Source organism: Tachypleus tridentatus, chromosome 1, assembly GCF_004210375.1.
Source record: "Tachypleus tridentatus isolate NWPU-2018 chromosome 1, ASM421037v1, whole genome shotgun sequence".
Classification (NCBI taxonomy): Eukaryota; Metazoa; Arthropoda; class Merostomata; order Xiphosura; family Limulidae; genus Tachypleus; species Tachypleus tridentatus.
The window spans coordinates 100682429-100703108 of record NC_134825.1 but is presented as its reverse complement, the minus strand read 5'-3'; the positions used below and the strand labels follow the sequence as shown (position 1 = coordinate 100703108).

The window sequence follows — 20680 nt, the reverse complement described above, 5'->3', positions numbered from 1 at the left end:
CAAAGCCGAAGCCCCTGGTGATGGACAGGATCCAACATTTTCAGTGCTGAGGTTCTGAAAGAACCATAAACCATAGACCCATAGTCAAGTTTAGATCAGACAAGGGCATGATAAATTTTGAGCACGGAGTATCAATCTGCTCCCCAAGAAGTAGAAGAGAGGACACGGAGAATGTTCAAGGCTTTTAGACATTTGATACAAAGTTGCTTGATATGCAATATAACATTTAATATACAATCAAGTATAAGACCCAAGAACTTTGCCTCAGGGACGACAGGAAGTACAACATAATCAAGACTGAGTTCTGGATCTGGGTGGATTCCCCATTTGCAGCAGAAATGTATACAAATGGTTTTAGAGAGTGAATGTTTAAAACCATTTGCTGTAGTCCACTTCAGTATCTGATTGATTGCAGTTTGTAGCTGCCATTCAATAAACCTCATGTTTGATGATTGACATGAGATGTGAGAATCATCAACAAAAAGTACCATTTGCAACTGTAGGTGGTAGCTGTTCACTGATGGCATTAATCTTTATAATGAAAAGTGTAACACTCAGAATACAGCCCTGAGGGACCCCAAGTTCCTGTGGGAAAAAATGAGAGAGTTTTGAGCCCACATGGATTTGGAATCGGCGCTTCATTAAGAATTGCTGGATGAAAAGGGGTAAGTTTCCATTCAATCCATACGAGTGAAGGTCTCGTAAGATGCCATATCTCCATGTTGTATCGTAAGCTTTTTCTAAATAAAAAAAACAGTAACAAGATGTTGTTGCCTTAAAGAGGCTTCTTTGATTGATGTTTCAAGGCAAATTAAGTGGTCTATTGTAGAGCATTGTATTCAGAACCCACAATGAGTAATTGAGAGGAGGTTGTTTGATTCAAGAAATCAAACGAGGCAGGTATTGACTATCCTCTCTAAAATCTTACTGAGACAACTTGTCAAAGTAATGGGAATCATTGGATCCTTCCCAGGTTTAAGAATAGAGAGTATGATAGCTTGTCGCCAAGCATCTGGTTAGACATTTTCCTGCCATATCTGATTAAAGACAGCTAGGAGAATAGTAAGAGAGTTCTGGGAAAGGTGAGGTAACATCTCATAATGTACATTATCAGGTCCGACTGATGTATTGCCAGACCAATGAATTGCAAGTTTGAGTTCCATCAGTGTAAGAGGGCAATTGTAGTCATAGGAATGGTCAGTTGAAAAGGAAATAGGCAGATGCTCTGCCTGTGTTTTAATGACTAAAAAGGAAGGAGATAAGTTCGAAGAGCTAGATAAACGAGAGAAGAAGTCCCCAACAGTATTGGCAATGCTCTGTGCATCTGTAACTTCGTGGCCATCAGATATTAAGATAGAGAGGGGGGCAGAAGTATATCTTCCACTCACTCTTGGATCTTACCCCATACAACTTTTGTGCTGGTGGTTGAAGAAATGCTGGAAGTGTATTTAATCCAAGATTCCTTCTAGCTTTGACGTCTAAGCTGAGTGTGTGCATGGGCTTGCTCAAATGCAATGCGGTTTGAGAGCGTGGGATATCTTTGAAATTTATCCCAATCACGTTTCTGAGTTTTTTGTGTTATAGAACAGGCAGAATTCCATCAAGGGCAGGGATGCCATGGGGAACATGTCAAGGTTTTAAGGATGCATCGAGTAGCAGCTTGTATAATACCAGAGATGACAACTACTTCAAATTACTTTAGACACAAGCTATTCAAAATGAATACTTAATTTATTAATGGACAAATTTTTATTTTTATTTATTAAAAATATTTCACTAAAAAACAAGATTTTTTTTATAAGTGAAAGATTGCCAAACTTAGTGAAGATATGCACACTACATTGACAGAGATGCCAACTATTTCAAATGACTGAGCGTAATGATTGTAGACAGAGCCCTTTCACAGTTTTAGTCCTTTTGGATTTGCCATAAACAAGACAATCTGGTGAATGAGGCTTCTTTTTTCCATCTTGTGAATGATTGCATTGGTGTTTCAATGCTGATTAGAAAACGAGAAATACCCATCTACATGAGCACTAATTGGCTGACAAGCACTGATGACGTAACTATGGATTCCCCCTCGTACTCAGTATGGAGAAGCACCGCACTCAAACTATTGTTAGACGTTAGAAATACAAATATTTTTTATTATTTCAAGCACAAACATGATCATTGCAAATAGTAATTTGAACTATGTCTTTTATTTATTATCAAAATTTATTTGTATCTCACTAGAAATTTTCTTTTCACCCCTTTCAAGCCCTGGGTGAACAATTTATCACTTTATTGTATTGGCCTATATAATATATAATACTTTGGGAGTTGCAACAAGTCATTATATTTGTCTGTATGAGCATATAGTCGTAATGTATACACTAAAATCATAATGATTATGCTCAAATTGTGATGGTTGGCATCTCTGTAATACTGTTGGTTACTGCTGCTATACAATCACCTATGGATGATTTACATAAGATGACAGGGTCAAGTTCCAAGAGAGTAGTGAAAAAGGGCCAGTTGGCCTGGACCAACTTCCACCAAGGTACATGGGTCAGGTGGTACTTATCATGGCCAATCTCTTGTAAGATGATGGGAAAATTTTCACTACCTCGTGGATTGATGTCAAAATCCCAGGAAAAGTGAGTGAGTAGCAAAGGGGAACAGACAGAAAGATTTATAGCTGTAAATGACTGATGAGGTGCATTAAAATATGTGTAAGAGCCAGTATTGAATAGAGCCAGGTTGTGGTTCAGGAGCATATGCTCTATGATGCATACTCTCATATCAATACTGGAGCCACCCAAGAGGGGATTATGCCTATTGAAATCTCCCAAGATTAAAAAGAGGCTTGGCAGTTGCTCAATGAGGGTTTCGAGGTCTGATTGATAATAATGTGTTTCAGGTGTAAGGTATAGAGAGCAAATAGTGATGGTACAACCCAAGGAGACACGGATGGCTACAGGCTCCAAGGGTGTGGTCAATGACAGGGACCGGGTGAGCACATGCTGAGCAACCAGCAATGCAACTCCCCCATGTCTACCGTCCCACACATAGCCTGTCATTCTGGTATAAAGAATAGTATTGGATAGTAACTGTATTTGTAGGCTGTAGAAATGTTGCCTGCAAAGAAAGACATGTGGGATGATAAAAGTCAATCAGATCTTTGATATCAGTCACATTTGATTGGAAACCTTGAAAGTTCCTTTGGATTAGTGTGGCCATGTGTAATTATTTCAGAGGATAAGACAGTACAGAGTCCTTTCGCTTATGACCACATTTTTTTCTTTATTGTATGTTGGTCTATCGCCCTCCATGGATCCTGCTCTAGTTTGAATGGTCGGGTCGGAATTTATCGGTACACATACTAATGATTGAGGGTGCAGACAAGTTTTTTGTTTAATTTTTGGGTTATCAAGAGAAGGAGACCCCATAGAGACATCTTGACTTGAAGAAGGTGAAGTTCGGCAATGACTGAAAGGTGTGGTCAGGACAGAGATGGAAGGAGACACATATTCGTGAACTGTGTTGATTTTGGGAAGTGTTTCATTAAGATATGCTGGTGAAGATTGTGTAGGGGATATGGTAAGGTCTGTGTGGACTAGGTAATAATAATATTTGAGCCTTTGTATTAGTGAGATTGTTAACTGTCTTGAGACATTGTACTTCTTTTTCTTCTACCCATTTAGGACAAGAGGTAAAAATAAGAAGGATGCGTACCATTACAGTTTATACAATGTGGTTCAAGTTAACATTCGGTAGCATTATAGTCTTTACCACCACAACAGGCACAGGTCAAGAACCACAGCAAGGTTGTTTTGAATGACCAAATCGTTGACAATGGAAACATCATACAGGATTTGGAATTTAAGGTTGCACCTTACAATTCAGATATTCTGCTTTTATTCTGGTGGGAGGATGTGGTACAATGAATGTTAGTATAAGAACATTTGTTGGTTTCAGAATTCCATCTTTTTAAGTGAAGATTCGGTGTACTGCTGCGACACTTTTGCTGGTGAGACCTGCAATGATCTTCAACTCGGGGATATTCCTAAAATCTCTTTAATGGGTATGTCCCCAAGGCCTTTGACGTCAGGAGGTGTTTGGAATGCTGTGATGAAGATGTTTCCACTAAGATGTCTCCCGAACGTAGCACTTTACCGACTTAGGGGAGCCAGCAAGCCCTTCTAAGTCCTTCTGAATAAAAATGGGGACATCTGCCCTAGAGATTTGTCTCTTAAGGAATGAAAAATTAGGAATTGCAGGACAGATTCAAGTGGTGAGTTAGGCTGTACAGATTCATCAATGCACGGTCGTTTTCAAGTAGTCGGGTTTTTCTCAATGGTTTCAAGTTGTTGTTTTTTTGTTTTTTTTAGGAGAATCCATAATAAATAGAAAATTTTTCAGTGCCCACTGACCCCACCCAACATGGAACCTTAAGGGCACTGCAGCAACACCAGGGTTTCAAGAGCACTATACCCAAACACCAGTGTCAGACACAATGTCCACAACACCCGTTGTGGACATCCTATGCTGGTACTCAGTTGACCCTGGCCCAAATGGACAAGCTGATTGATCCTGGGGAAGCCACCCCAAGACTGCCCATTTACAGGAATTCAAGGCCAAAGTGATGTGTTGGAGTTGGACCCCTCAATCACCAGGATTCTCTCCTCCCCTTCACGAGTTACCACGCATGGCAAACATGGAGGTAGATGTTTAGATCACAGAGGAGGTAAACTGTAATATCAGAACCTTCTCTGGGAGGTTCCCCAACTACGTACAGGAATCCACATCGAGGGGCTTTAAATATAAACTGAGTCAATTTGACCAACCACATGATCTCTTTGCACTTATTTAAAGTATTTTTAGATTTAATACGTGTAACTTTCAATATAGTGTATGTTTTCACAAAATTTGGCAATCTTTCAGATCATATCATACGTCTTTCATATATAAAACATCATATTCTTAAGTGAAGTATTTTTCATAAAATTAAATTACTTAAAGATTTGTCAGTGAATACACTGAGAATTTGTTTTGCATTGTCTGTGTGTAACTTTCAATATAGTGTATATTTTCACAAAATTTGGCAGTCTTTCAGATCATATCATATACGTTTCACATATAAAACATCATATTCTTTAGTGAAGTATTTTTCATAAAATTAAATTATTAAAGATTTGTCAGTGAATACACTGAGAATTTGTTTTGCATTGTCTGTGTGTAACTTTCAATATAGTGTATATTTTCACAAAATTTGGCAGTCTTTCAGATCATATCATATACGTTTCACATATAAAACATCATATTCTTTAGTGAAGTATTTTTCATAAAATTAAATTAATTAAAGATTTGTCAGTGAATACACTGAGTATTTGTTTTGCATTGTCTGTGTGTAACTTTCAATATAGTGTATATTTTCACAAAATTTGTCAGTCTTTCAGATCATATCATATACGTTTCACATATAAAACATCATATTCTTTAGTGAAGTATTTTTCATAAAATTAAATTATTTAAGATTTGTCAGTGAATACACTGAGTATTTATTTTGCATTGTCTCTGGCACTGCATGAGTCTACTAATCTCTCGAGTACGTCACAACTTCTTGTGTTCATTCGTGGAGTTAATTTGGATTTTCAGATCATGGAAGAGTTGGCATCAGTTTGCAGCATGCACGGAAGAACAACTGGAGAAGACATTTTCATGGAAGTGCATAAAACTTTGCAAGACTATAACCTTCAGTGGAATCAGCTCAGAGGTGTAACAGTTGATGGAGGAAAAAACATGGCTGGAGTAAAGAAGGGTCTGGTGGGGCTGATCAGGAAACAGTTGGAAGATCTTCAACTCCCAAGCACTCTGTTCATACACTGCATCATACATCAGCATGCACTCTGTGCTTAGATATTTCTTGCATACTGAAACCAATCATTTCTGCAGTGAACTTCATTCGTGGTCATGCACTTAATCATCGCCAGTTCAAAGAGTTTCTTGAAGAAATTGATTCAGATTTCTGTTACTTGCCTTATCACACGACACTGAGGTGACTCAGCTGTGGTAAAGTCTTGTCTCATTTTCATAAGCTGAAAAGAAAATAGATATATTTCTTATTGAGAAATATACAGCCAATCCACTTCTATCGGATCCAACCTGGTTGTCAAAGTTGTCATTTTTGGTTGACATCACATCCCACATGAATGAATTGAACTTGAAACTTCAGAAGAAGAATAACTTTGTCTGTGATCTCTATAGAATCATTAAAGGATTTTGGAGAAAGCTGTCATTGTTTGAAGCACATTTGGAAGGAGGAAACCTCTCTCATTTTCAGTGTTTCAATGAGTTTCATGCTGGAATCACAGAAGATGTCAACTTGGAGTTTCAGAAAAAGATTATTGGTGATTTAAATAAGCATTTTTAGAGAGATTTTTGAATCTCGATAGAATCGAAAGTGACATTCTCCTTTTTCAGAATCCTTTTGATTGTGCCATTGATGACGTGCCAGTGGAACTTCAGCTGGAGGTCATCGATTTGCAAGGAAATGACTTGTTGAAAGCAAAACACAGAGAAGAGCAACTTACTGAATTTTACAGCTGGATACCTGAAGATGATTTTCCAAAGCTGAAGCAGTTTGCATCTGGTATGGCATCAGTGTTCGGAACAACTTATATCTGTGAACAAGCATTTTCAAAAATGAAGTATCTGAAGTCGGTATATCAATGGTTGACTGATGAACATTTCAAAGCAATTCTAATGATTGAATGCAGCAATTCAAAACCAAACATTGAATATATTTTGAAAGCCAAATGCCAATTTCATAAATCTCACTAACTTTTTTGTGGCTTAGTGAAATTCAGATATGTACTCACTATGTGCAATGTGACAATTGTTTTTGCTAATGTCACCTTCTTTGATAACCTTTTGGTAAATAAAAATGTTGGTTGTACTTCTGTTTGTTTTTTATTATATGTGTGTATTGCATGCTACTCTCACATGGCTAATGTGGCATCCTAAACTTAGTGTTAAGTCTTTTACAGAGAGCTTTCGTTCTAGCTTATGAGTACTGAACATAATGATCATGCGGCCCACGCTTCTCATTCCCCAAGTAATCTAGCCCCCTGTAAAGAAAGATTGGTGACCCCTGATCTAGACTAAAACATCCAAAAAGAAGACAAATTCCTCTACCTCTCAAAATTTTTCTCACTTTATAACTATGTGACAAAAGTTGTTAAAAATTTATCCAAACTAGTTGTTAACTTTTTCACAGGTATAATGTTGGTACTCTGAGTGAAACTGATATTTAACCATTCAGAATGTAATGTTATTCAAAATGTTATTTCATAGATGAAAACATTGACTTTCTATTGGTTACAGGTAATATATAATTAAATGTAAAAGATAACTGTTAATTAGTTTTGAAATAGAGGATGTAACACAAAGATGTGGCAGGAGAAGTCTATTTGTCTATTTGATAGCACTTTAACCAAATAAAATGGAAGACTACAAAAAAATGTGGGTTGTCTGAGCAGTGACAGCTTTATAGAGTAACTTATATTTAATTTCATACTTTTTGGAGAGGTTGTGGATAAAATAGAGAAGATGGCATGCTAAGAGATAATTTGTCATGTATGTCACACCAGGAGATATTTGGGATTTTTCTTCTTTTTAATATTGTCTTGTAGAATTAAAAACTTAAAACTTATATGCTATTGAAATATGGCTTATTAGCTAAGATTTTATGCTATTCTAATTGGTATAATATAAAAAGTAGTTTAATAATTTATTTAATTCAGTAATGCACAAGAAAATACAGAATAATAACAGAAAAAGGCATACAATGTTCCACAACTCCCACAATTATTCTGGCTTTCTAATTATGTGACAAGCATATTTAAAAATTCAACTAAGCTCATCAACATGTTTCCCATGAGAATAAAGTTTGAACTTGACAAAATAATGTACTTTAATACATCATTTGATAGGATAAATCTTTGGCTTTTGATTGGTTATAAATAACATAGTCTGAAACAACAGATATAACTATTGGACAACTTGTGAAAAAAGGATGTGACAGGTGTAAAAGGCAAGAAGAGTCTCAGTTTCTAGCTCATGGTTCTGTAACCAACTATAAATGAAGACTATAAAAAGTATTCTTTGCCTGAGTGATGACAAAAGTAAAAATGAGTAATTTATGTTAAATTTCATCTTCCTTGGAGGTATGGTAAACAAATTAGAGAACAAGGGACGTCTAGAGAGCAAGTGTCATTATTGTCACATTAGGGGCAACACGATTTTTTTTTTTTAAATATTGCTTTATAAAATTAAGAATGTAAAACTTATATGATATTAAAATGTGGATTATTAGTTACATTCTATGCCAAGCTTATTTACATACTGATAAAAAAGTAGCCTAATTAATGTTTGAATGGAACTTCCTAAAAACTCATGGCATGCTCAGAAAACAGTGCCTGTAGTTAAAATGTTAAGTTTTTTTTAACCCACAACAAAAATACAAACAAATGCACAAAAATAACATTTTTTCATACATAGCCAAAGGTGTTATCAGAATTAAAGTATTAATATTTTCAGCTTGAATGACATTTTTATACATAAAGAGGCTTCACAGTCAGGTCAAAACCCTTTACTGTTAAGATACAGCTAATAATCCAGTTTTAAACTTCTGACCAGAATAATGACAGCATATCTGTAGCACCTGTCACCACAAGGGTTATGTACAACAAAATTATGTATAAGCTACAAAGTTAACACACATTCAAAGTTTCCAAACAGAAGACAAGAAATGTAAGATTGTAAAAGTTAGTGCTACCACCACCAAAAATGACATAAGTGAAAAAAACATTTTACTTCAGTTAACTACTACTCCTGATTACTTGAAAATCAGATAGTATTCAAAGAGTAATTGCATGTAGACTTAATCCATATTTTAATACAAATCAAAAAGGACTTTATTGGTCGAACTAATGAATAAGTAAGAGTTTCTCACATAATATAAACAGTAACTTCACTTACATTCATAGGTTTGGAACACAAGGCTGTAAGAACCTGAATTCGAGCTGCAGAATATAGATCTTCACCATAGTATTCAGCCAAAGAAGCCTAGAGTAAAAGGAAAATATGATTATAATTGCTAGCACAAATTTTAATACTAAAAAAATGTCAACTTTTCATTACACAAATTTACATAACTTAAAAATAGTCTCACAAAAACATTAACATTTATTAAGAAAAATGTAACATGATGTGTAGAATACAAGGTTTTAAGTTCTTTTTGAAATTATGAATACAATAACAACTCAAATATTTTATTACTTCATACATTTCAAAATGTGACAATATCAAATTGTCCATTATTCTTTTACACATATTATTTCACACTAAAAAAAACATTTGTACTAATATTCAAACAAACAGATAACTTTTGGCATCTTTTGTTTTTCTTTTTTATAACTGAAAATTAGTTACCTGATAATCATGCAGCAAATTAACTTGTTGTTAATGCTTATGAAATATCATAACTGAATTACACATTACATAGTGAACTAAGCTCTTGCTTACTGTTCCAATTAATTTTCATACTTGTCATTACTACATTTATTTATAAAAGTTCAGCTTATAACTTACTACAATGATATTCCCTATTATGTTCAATACAGATACATCAATGGTGTTCCTATTAAGTTAATTATTTAGTACAAATACACAAATAATACTAGTTACATTACAATATTCAGTACAAACATACAAATCACTTGAGCAGTTTTTTTCATTATAATGTTCAATACAAATAATAAACAAATGATGAAACTTCAAACCTACCTCGTCAGGAATTTCAATACACACATTCAAATGTAAAACCTTTGTGATTAATGTAGATAAATAGTTCTTTAAACATTTAGTCACATATGCATGTAAAATACTTCTTGTGAATATCGATTTGTCACTAGGTAAAATCACTAATAAAATATTATTAGAAGTACTTATTTCTTGTTTTCAGTTTTAATTAGATTTAAGTTTTCAAAAGTTAAAACACAACTGAAATTAATACCAAAAAATTCCTTATGCCACTAAATTTTTGTATATACAAGTATGTTCCTCATAAAAAAAACAACACCCCAAAAACATACTGCTGTTATTCTATCAGAAATACCTTTGTACATTTTCACAACAGTTAATAAGAATACTAAATAGGGAACTTCATGCAATTGTATAAAGTTATTTAGTACAAATACACAAGTAATACCAGTCACATTATAAAATGTTACAAACATGTCACTTGCATGGAGAAAGGTTCTAACTGATTACATCTTCAGTTAATAAGATTGCATGAAATAACTCCTATGGATCCTTTCCAAAACATTTGAAATAGATTTTTATATATAATGTGCTAACAAAATTTTTCTAACTCATTTGTATTTTGTTTTATTGACTTTTTACATAATTCATTAGTTGTCATATGATAATCCTCCTGCACTTAAGTCTTAGCTTTTTCTCACTAATTTATCATTCTTAAATATTTTCATTTTCATATCTCTTTATTAACCTCACAATTCTTCTTCCTTTTTGATATTAGCTGTTTTTGACTGATCTGGCCCACATCTTATATTTGGAAAGTATTAACTAAAGTTATGTATTCTCATCAATGATCTATGGAGTGGATTATATTCTGTGACAAGCAATTAATAGTAAAAAACTGTTAACAACATAATTATCTAACAGAAAAGTTTCTACTTTAGAACAATATCTAGTACAGACTAGTACAGATCCAACAAAGCAATTACTAATTTATAAGCCACTGGTTTCCAATGCAGTGGTGACAGTATCTAGATGCTGAAAAAATGTGAAAAGATGAATGAATGATGTCATATGAATCAACTGGCTCCCTCAGGAGTTGTTTCTGGTGCTCCTTACAACATGGGAATTTGCATGCAGAATAGACTGTTCCTACCTGTATACTGCATGGGATGCAATGAGTTTGTGTCACATGCATTCCTGGGATCACACTGTTCTTTCCAGCATACTGCAAGTAATGCATTGGTTGGATTTATATGGAGTGCATTCCTCAGATTTAGATAACAACACAATTTGATGATCATTAGTTTCAAGAAAAGATGCTATCAAGAGTATTAGTTGGTTGCCTATTTCCTAGACATGCAACTACTGCATGTGATTTTTGAACCAAGCCAAAGTGTATTTCCATTTTGTGACTATGTTTTAGTCTTTCAGTATCCTTGCACATCTTTTTCACAGACTACAGATGAATTCAAGATGTGGTATAAAAATGTCATATACCCATGTTAGAAAATTATGCCAGCAATTGTGTTCTTTCATCAGTTTCATTCTGTCACTGCAGGTTTAAAGAACTGAAGCTGTAAAGCATGTACTTGGAGTAACTATTACATACGGTAATTCCTCTGATATTAGGAAGGAAAAATGGAAATGCCTGAAAGACACTTTGAGATTAATACCACTTTCTTGTCCTCTGCTCAGTACATCTTGTCTATTTAGACTTTCTCATTTGCACAAAGAATGATAACTGTTTTCAAGCTGAATTATTTGATAATGGTTTTACAGTTGAGCAACTCATAAGCCCAAAAGAGTGGATAAATGTGGCCCATGATGTGACTGAAATTGAGCAGTAATGAGGTTTTACCAGTGGTATCAATCATACCAGTTTTTCTAAGTGTAGGTTGGACCTGAGATCTAGATATTAGAAGAGTTCTTTGTTGAAATATGGTTTGTAGACTTGCAAAATGGTAAAGTGTCATCCCCCACTGCTTTGATTATATTTTCATTGTAAATGTTTCACACAAGAAAATATCTACAATATGTACAGAATATTAATACTTTCCACATGTTCATGCCCTATTTTGTTAGTTTGGATTTCATACAAGTAAATAATGCTTCTCCCATAAAATTGAATTCACCATTATTTCATTGAGATCTTAGACAGGTTGTAGAATCTTTAGGCTCATGTTGATTACTAAGCTTTGTTTCAAATCATTCAGTAAAGGGACCAATATTGACTTATTACGTAGTTTAAGAACCATTAATTTAGCTATCCAGGATTATGACTACAACTTTGTAACTTGAAGCTTCTGATTGCAAATGTTAGAAAATTGAAGTTTAAATATTTTTACTGTTATTGTTTTTAATTACAAAAAATATATATATTAACTACAGGTTGACAAAATGTATACATAAATATTTAACTTATAAAATTGTTACTTTCAACCCTTTTGCTGGGGTTGCTTTAAATGAATATAGATTTTTTGGGAGCTATACACAGCATATTTGCATTCAACTGCCAGAAGACATATCCTATATAGCAAATCAGCAGTCAATGGGCTAAGAGCACTAAGTTATATCAATTCCACTTTACATAAAAATTCAAAGGCTATAATAAATTTCAAAAATCAAATAGATACATAATTTATGTTTCATGTACATTATTGTAATGCATATTCAGAATTTGTCCCACACTTTTTATATAACTAATATATATGTAACATTATAAACACTCTCAGAAAAAAGTTTATGGATGACCTTCATCTTTTACAATTCACCTTTATTTTGACAAAAATTATCAAAATTAAAAGAATATCTAGCAAAATATTAGAAAAAAATTAATGTTAATTATCAGTGACCTTACATGCAAAAGTAAGTTTTCTCTAACATTTCATTAGAATAAATAAAACATAGCATTTAGAACAGTATTTTTCATACAAAAACAAAATATTTAGTGATAGTTCCCAAATTAAAACATGTTTTTTGTCTGAGGAAAAAAAATATTCATAAAAGTATTTCCCATACTAATTTTGTTTTTCAATTCAAAGAATCAAGCAGATATTTCAGTATAAGTTTTAGTTTGTTTACTTGATGAATCACTTTGAAAAAGTGATTTAATACAGTACAAAGAAATTGTTACCTGCAAAGTTCCAGCTGAAGAAGCATTCAGATGAATCCCCACAGCAGCACAACTATCAACAATATCTTCCATCATTTTCATTTGAGGTGGTGGATGGCATCGAAGAAAGGCTTGCTTGGGAAAATGTTTGTAAATCTTGTGTGCCACTGCCATATTAGCTAGTAGCATGAATTCCTCTATTAACCTAGGTAAACAAAATTATTTTTCTAAATCTAAAATCAATACTTTTTATACCAAACAAATATGGGATAGATGTAAATTACATTCTTTCTAATGAATTGTTGAAATGCTACAATGATGGAAATGAAATAAAATGCATCTACCATAAAACCTTTTGAAACCTCATTTTGATATGCATGATGAATGTGAGATTGATTGCAAAAAAAATCTTTTATATTTAGTCAAGGTTCATCCAGTGTAAATGCATCCCAGATCCATAACTTATTAGTTTTGGACTGAAAAATATTTTGTATACTGCTACAGCTCACAGTAACCAAATTGACACACACACACTTATAAAACAGTTTATTTATATTTATTAAACATAGTACGGCTTCTAGATAACTGAAAAGTATCTTAACCTAGAAACGCTGTTGTCAGATTACAATATATATATAACATACATATGCTTTTTCCTTCCTCTCCTATCTCTCAAATAACAATAAGATATACTGTGTAAAACTTGATAAGTGTTATTCATATTAAAAATAACCTATGAACTTTCTTGAGGGGGGGGGAGAAGAGTTAATTTCCTAGGTAAACTCAAGTTTAATCACAAACTAGAATTCAAACTTAACAAGATATCTGTTTTGAAGATTTCATGCAGAGTAAAAACATTCAGTTTGATGTCTAAGTATTTTTAACAGCTTCAAACATCACATGTAATTACAATGAAACTTGTGTATGTACAACAAATTACTGTTAAAGAAATATTAAAGTGATAAAGGTTATTACATAGTCTGCTTGATTCTATCTTACCGGTTACTATCTTTCTGTTCATAGACTGAGTAGCCAGAGGGAAGTCCTGTTTCTGAGTCAATGGAAAACTGTAGTTTTGTTTGATCTAGGTGAAGAGCTCCATCTTCAAATCTTTTTCGTCTTAGATTGACAGCTATGCTATGAAGTGTACATATACTCTCTTCAACGTCTTTTATCGTAAATCCTCCACTAACAGGAGGAAGTTCACCTGGACCCCAAGTTTTTCCAGAATGTTCAATCATGTCCTGAAGATAATGAAAGGAAGTTTAGATTACCAAATATATTTTCAATATTCCATTAATAAATACCAGCAAACATTATTTTTAATTAATAAACTCAATAGTACAAAGTACTTAAATAAAGGGGTAAATTTTCTTTAAGTCTTTCTACAAGGGCATCCTTTACTTCACGTCACAAGCTTTTAGTGACTGTCATTGACAGTTGACAGCAAAACTAAAAATAAAAACCTGGTAAGTACTTTATTTCTTGTTTTTTATGTTTATTCTTTATTTATTATAAAAGTAGCTAAAATATACAAATATGAATATCTTCAGTTAAGGTTACATCAGGAAAAATAATCATAATAACAAAAAAATGTTTCACAAGGCATGTACACAAGCAGCTTATGCTACTGTAGTGAATGATGTAACATACAAGCTACTTGAAGCATAAATCACAGTGTGACATTTTTGCATTATATATCTTAATCCAACCTAACAAGTTCCCAATGTTTACAGCCTAGTTACATTTATAATTGTAAATAAAAAATATGCATAAAAGAAAGTAACTTAGTAGCTATGTTTGACCTTTTTTGCTGTTGGCCTACTTATGAAACCTAAACCTACCATTTTGTTTTTTGTTATGATAGTACTAGTACAATCTTTTTCTTTTTCCAAATATGCATTAAGAAATCAAAATAGTAACATGTAGAAAGCAATGTCATGTAATTAATTAAGTTGGCTTTCACACTAAGACATAAATGGCTTAAAATAATTCCAAGTTACTCAATATGAACTTGGCAATAACAGCTTTTATTCTTTGTGCAAAATAACTAAAGATGCCAAATGAGAAAAAGGTAGAATTATATATAATTTAGTATTTTAAAACCTTGTCTTTCTATTGTTTATTATGTAATACCAAACATCGAGAGAGTTCTCAACATTTTCTAAAAGATAGTATGTGATAAAAGTTGTGGTATGTGTGCTGGGTTTTCTGGTTTGTATCTAAATAGAGAAAGATGAATAGAGGTTATAAGGTTAAATCATTTCTTAACATATCAATAATATAAATTTGTATTCAAACACAAAAACACAGACAAAGGTGAAAACATTATCAAAATTGTGCAAGTTACACAAACAAGCATCATGTCCTACAAAAAAGTCAGTATTGACAACTTATTCAAATATTTCCAATACTTCAAATATATACTATGATTTGATTTGTTAACTATGTTTTGATGTCAAGTTTATCCATTTACACAAATTAAGTAGTTTAATTTAACTCTGCATAAAAGTCCACATAACTTACACTTCGATTTACCTGTAACAAGGTTTAGTTTGATTGGGTTTGAATTTTGTGCAAAGCTACATGAGGGCTATCTGCATTAGCTTTCCCTAATTTAGCAGTGGAAGACAAGAGGAAAGGCAGCTAATCATCACTACTTAGAACCAACTTTTGGGCTACTCTTTTTCCACAAAATAGCAGTTGGTTGGTTGATTTGGTATTTTATGGCACAAAGCAGCTAGGCTACCTGTGCCAAACATCCAGTAAAAAGTTAAAATCAAAGTAAAATCAGGAAATTTCTAAAAGGAATTTAAGGTAAAATAAAACAAAGTAAAAAGCATAAATCCTACATTTACATCTAGTCTACAGCATTAAGAAAAAAACTACAGTAATACAAGTTGTAAAGGACTTTCTGTAGCATAACTGTAATAATCATAACTCGCCAGGAAGACTAACAGGTAAGTATCAAAACCACCGTTAGTCACTTCAAGTTGGCCTATCAGTCCTAGTTCCGAGTTATTTGATGTTATGGCCATTTTCAGAAAGTAAAGTAATAAAAATTTTAAAAGACTTATAGCAAAATTTTAATAATAACTTGCCAGGATGACTAACAGGTAGTTCAAACAGCAGCATTAGTAATCTGAAGTTGGCCTTTCCAGTCCTGGTTTTGAGTTATTTGACTTTATGGCCATTTTCTAATTTCAAATCTAACTAGATGAACTATGATTCTTAAAAGGGAATCTTATTTAAAAAGGTCTAATATATAAATTAAAAACTTTAAGTAGCATAAAAAGATTGATGGCCTTTAAAAAACTAAAAACATTTCCAAGGTGGACAGTGTCACCATCACCAATAACACTGTCTAACATTATGGACAAACCTTGGGACAGAATATGGCGAAAATGGCACCATCGTTGAGAGTCATAACAATGGCAAGACAGTAAAGTATGGCTTACTGTGACCTGAGTATCAAACAGACTACACATTGGTGCATGTGTTCCTGATAAAAGAAAATGATGAATTAAACATCTGTGACCAATGCATAGTCTAGTTAGAACAACTTCCTCTTTCGATCCTCATGGAAGCAAGATGGCCAAAGTCCAATATAGGGTTTTATTAGGAAAAGCTTGTTGTCACATTGCTCATTCCAAGTCAACTGCCAACTGGTACGAAGCCAAGCATTGAATACAGGATCATAGTCCATGTATGGAACAGGCACAACAGTGATAGTGCCAGAGCAGATAGATTTTGCTGAGGCATCGGCGAGCTCGTTCCCACGAATACTAACGTGGCCCAATATCCAGAAAAACTGGATAGAAGTACATGTTAAAGAGAAATGGGCCAGTCAGTTTTTAATATGGACAAGAACAGAGTGCGAACTAATGTGAAGCAATTCTAAGGCCTGTAGAAAACTGAGTGAGTCAGAATAAATAGTGCAGTTTGAGTACAGCTTAGCTTCTATGTGATCCAGGGCAAGAGAAATGGGGTACAGTTCAGCAGTGAAAACAGAAGCTGTAGAGGGGATTCTGCGCACAACCACTGAACAACAACAAACCATGGCTGAGCCCACACAGTCACCTGATTTTGGACCATCTGTATAAATGGGAGTGGAAGGATGATTCAAAAGATGTTCAGCAAATAACAGACAGTATTTCCACTCAGGAATGTCTGTGTTTCTAAGATGACTTAAATACAGGTCACACTGAGGAACTGTAAGAAGCCATGCTGAGTTGGGCTGACCAGTGGATACAGCAATGTTATCCAAAAACAGACCCAATTCATCTAACTGCGTCTGGATATGAAGACCAAAAGGAGCAATGACAGATTTCCTATTCTGAAAAAGTATGGCCCACCAAGGAAGGAAAACACAATCTCAGGTGGGATGCTTTGGTAACGAACGAAGTTTTGAAGCATATAGTAAAGACAGTTGCAGTTGGCGGAGGTGCAAAGAAGGTTCATGACACTATGTATAAGCTCTGAACTGGAGAAGTACAGAAAGCTCCAGTGCAGAGCCCAAGTCCTTGGTGATGAATGGAGTTCAGCAGAAGTCATGGCAGAGCCATAGACCAGTGTTCCATAGCCGAGTTTCGAATGAATAAGGGTACAATATATCTTTAGCATAGAACAATGATCTGCTGCTTGAAGTGTGGTATAAAGATCAGCTTACAGTAAAAGATAAGCCCCAAGAACTTTGTCTCATGAACCACAGGCAGCACAACTCTGCTGATACGGATTTCAGGATCAGGGTGAAGACCCCATTGGCAGCAAAAGTACATGCAAACAGTTTTAAAGAGAGAGAAGTTAAAGCCATTTGCCGTGGTCTACTTCAGTAAATGATTGAGGGCAGTCTAGCCATGGACAAGGATGACTGAAGACGTGAACGAATGATCGTTATGCAACGTGGAGTGGGAGAAGATGTATCCAAGAAAATGCCTGTATCCAAAACCAAAGGAAGGGGATCTTGGAATTTGTAGGAATGTATGAAAGGGACAGAGATGGGTGTTGAAGTTGATTCATCAACCTTTTTAACCATGGAAGTCAAAACACTTTTCATTTGTTTTGTAAACGATTCTTTTGGAGGCACAAAGAGATCCATTTCCACTCCCAATATAGTAGTGGAATGGAGTGCAGCAGTATATGTTGGAGATGAAGTAGTGGATAGCAATTTCCGAGCCTTAGGATAAATAATGTTATGAATCGTTTTTAAACGTTGCACCTCTTTTTCTTCTGACCATTTAGGGCAAGAACAAAAGTAGGACACGTGACAGCCATTGCAACTGACACAATGAGGGTCCATTTCACACTTGTAGGCATCATGGTCCTTACCACTGCAACGAGCACATGTCAAGGAACCACCACATGATGTCTTCGAGTGACCGAACTGCTGACACTGGAAGCATCAGAGAGGGTTTGGAATGTACGGCCGTACTTTGCAAATAAGATAGCCTGCCTTGATGGTGGTAGGTGGACATGGTGATGTAAATGTGAGAATGAGGACATTGGTCAGCATCATAATTCCATCTTTGTGAGTGGATATATGCCTCACTGCAGAAACTCCTTGGGTGGAGAAACTAGCGAGAATCTCTGACTCTGGGATGTTCTTCAAATACCCCTCAACAATAACTCCTCATGATAAATTCAAAGTAGCATGAGGTGTAACCTCAATAGGTATATCCCACAATTGCCTTTGAATGCAAGAGGAGTTCAGTGTGTTGATATGTGGATGTTTCCACCAATATGTCTCCAGATCAAAGCTTCTTTACTGACTTTGGAGAGCCAGCAAGTCCCTCTAGTCCCTTTTGAATGAAAATGGGACACGCTTGCCCTAAAGGCTTGTCTGAAAGTGAATGCAATGTAAGAAAATGAGGTGGTACAGGTGGTGAAGATTGCTGCTCAGAATCTTCAAGATGTGGTCGTTTACCTATAAACTATTTTTTCACTATTTTATTAAGATTTTTAATTGGAGTATCTATAATACAAAAAGAAAACTTTCAGTGCCCACTGACCCCACCCACCATGGAGTCCTATGAGTGGAAGCACTACAATGTCAAACAAAGACACTGCACTAACGCCAGGGTTTTGTGAGCACTATATCCAAACACCAGCATCAGATACAATTTCCACAACACCTGCTGGGAACACCCAACACTGGTACTTTGTTGACCCTAGCCCAAGTGGACCAGCCAATTGTTCCAAGGGGAGCCACCCCAACCATCAGGATCCTCTTCTTCCCTTCATGTGTCACCATGCACGGTAAACACATGGGTTGATAAATTAGATCCCAGAGGAGATAAGCTGAAAGAACAGAACCTTCCCTGGCAGGTACCCTCACTACATACAGGAATCCACACCGAGGGGCAACCTGGTAGAATACTTAAGATATTAATGCTGTTTAATAGCTGCTTACAAAATTTCAAACAGTTCTGGTAAATCAAACACAAATTAGATATATTCATTTTAAAGATACAATTCACAACTTAAATTATTTTCATTAAAAACAAAAGGCTCATAGAAAAGAGGTTATTCTGAATACTGATGAATGAAAACAAGCAACCAAAATGTTTAGTGTACAGACTGAAAGTTCAAGTATTCATTTGTCCCATCACATTCTAACACAGATGAGTGTTACAGGGTAACACTAAGTTCAATGCTTCTCACAAAACATATAATTTTGCAAAGTGTCCCAAATTTCATTTCTTATAACGTTAAGGAAGTTAACATCATTTTTCTTGTTTCTTTGGAGATATTTGTAAATAATTGCACTAATTACTGATTTGGATTTAATGTCTTCTGTAGTGGCAGTCACTATGTGTGTAAATATACATTCACAGTGACAGACTTTTGGAACACCAAAGCAAGTTTATTGAGCTTGATGACTATTTCTTTTCTTCTCATTTCAGAAGCTACTAATATTGCTTTTATTATATATAAAACACACATACATAAAATACAAAGTTTTTGTTTGTTTTGTTGGTTGTAGCTTTACAGCACAATGCACTAAGGCTTTTTGTGCCAACAAAGTTCTTGAATTGTCAGAGTAACTCATTTGAAAGATAACAACAGAATAGAAGACTTGTATTTCCTGAGACCCACACGAAAAATTATATACAACCTCTTGCACATAATGGACGGGAAAACATTAAAACATAGTTTAGTTACAAGGTATGTCCTGGATTTCCAAGGTATGTGCATGTCAGTCCAAATGATTTTTTTCCCAGCTGTAAATTAGGAATAAAAAAATCCAAATGATTAATACCTTCCACTAACACTAAAAACACTTCTTCCTTCATTTGCTGAACTGATTTTCAGAATCACCATCTTTGAGTGACCACTGAAATCAAGTTATAACAAGAAATGTTCATTGATGGGCTAGTAAGGGATGGAACATTTAATAGTATCACTAATGAAAGTGGCTCCTTCAAACACTTCTGGTAGGCTCCAAATGAATCATAATATTTTGGAAGTGAAGATTCTTTATGGATATGTTCAATATTTTACACATTACAGACTGTCCATACCCCTTTTTCAGGAATACAAGAATGACTAATCCCAGAAAACAATTAAATACAAATTTCTAACATTTACATCACCACTTCTCTCTATGTTTTCTAATGTTTTGCTATTCTCTTCAATTTTATTTTTTGCTCTGGAAAAAAGTAGAAGATGTTTTCGTAGGTAAGTACATGCCAGTCTATTGTGTATGTTCCAGTGACTTGAAATTCACAGTAGGGCTAAAATAACTTATGGGGACCCACCTTT

General features: G+C 34.5%; 1 protein-coding gene across 3 annotated transcripts in view; it reads right to left on the bottom strand.

Annotated features, from left to right (window-relative positions):
- The window catches only part of Dis3l2 (Dis3 like 3'-5' exoribonuclease 2), a 112152-nt gene that overhangs the window by 21936 nt on the left and 69536 nt on the right, over positions 1-20680 (bottom strand). For all 3 annotated transcript variants that reach the window (XM_076514873.1, XM_076514854.1, XM_076514863.1), the window contains 3 exons: positions 13919-14163; positions 12941-13124; positions 9025-9111 (listed from right to left, as the gene is read on the bottom strand). In XM_076514873.1, the coding sequence (XP_076370988.1) occupies positions 9025-9111; positions 12941-13124; positions 13919-14163 (516 nt within the window). The remainder of the gene's footprint in view (positions 1-9024; positions 9112-12940; positions 13125-13918; positions 14164-20680) is intronic.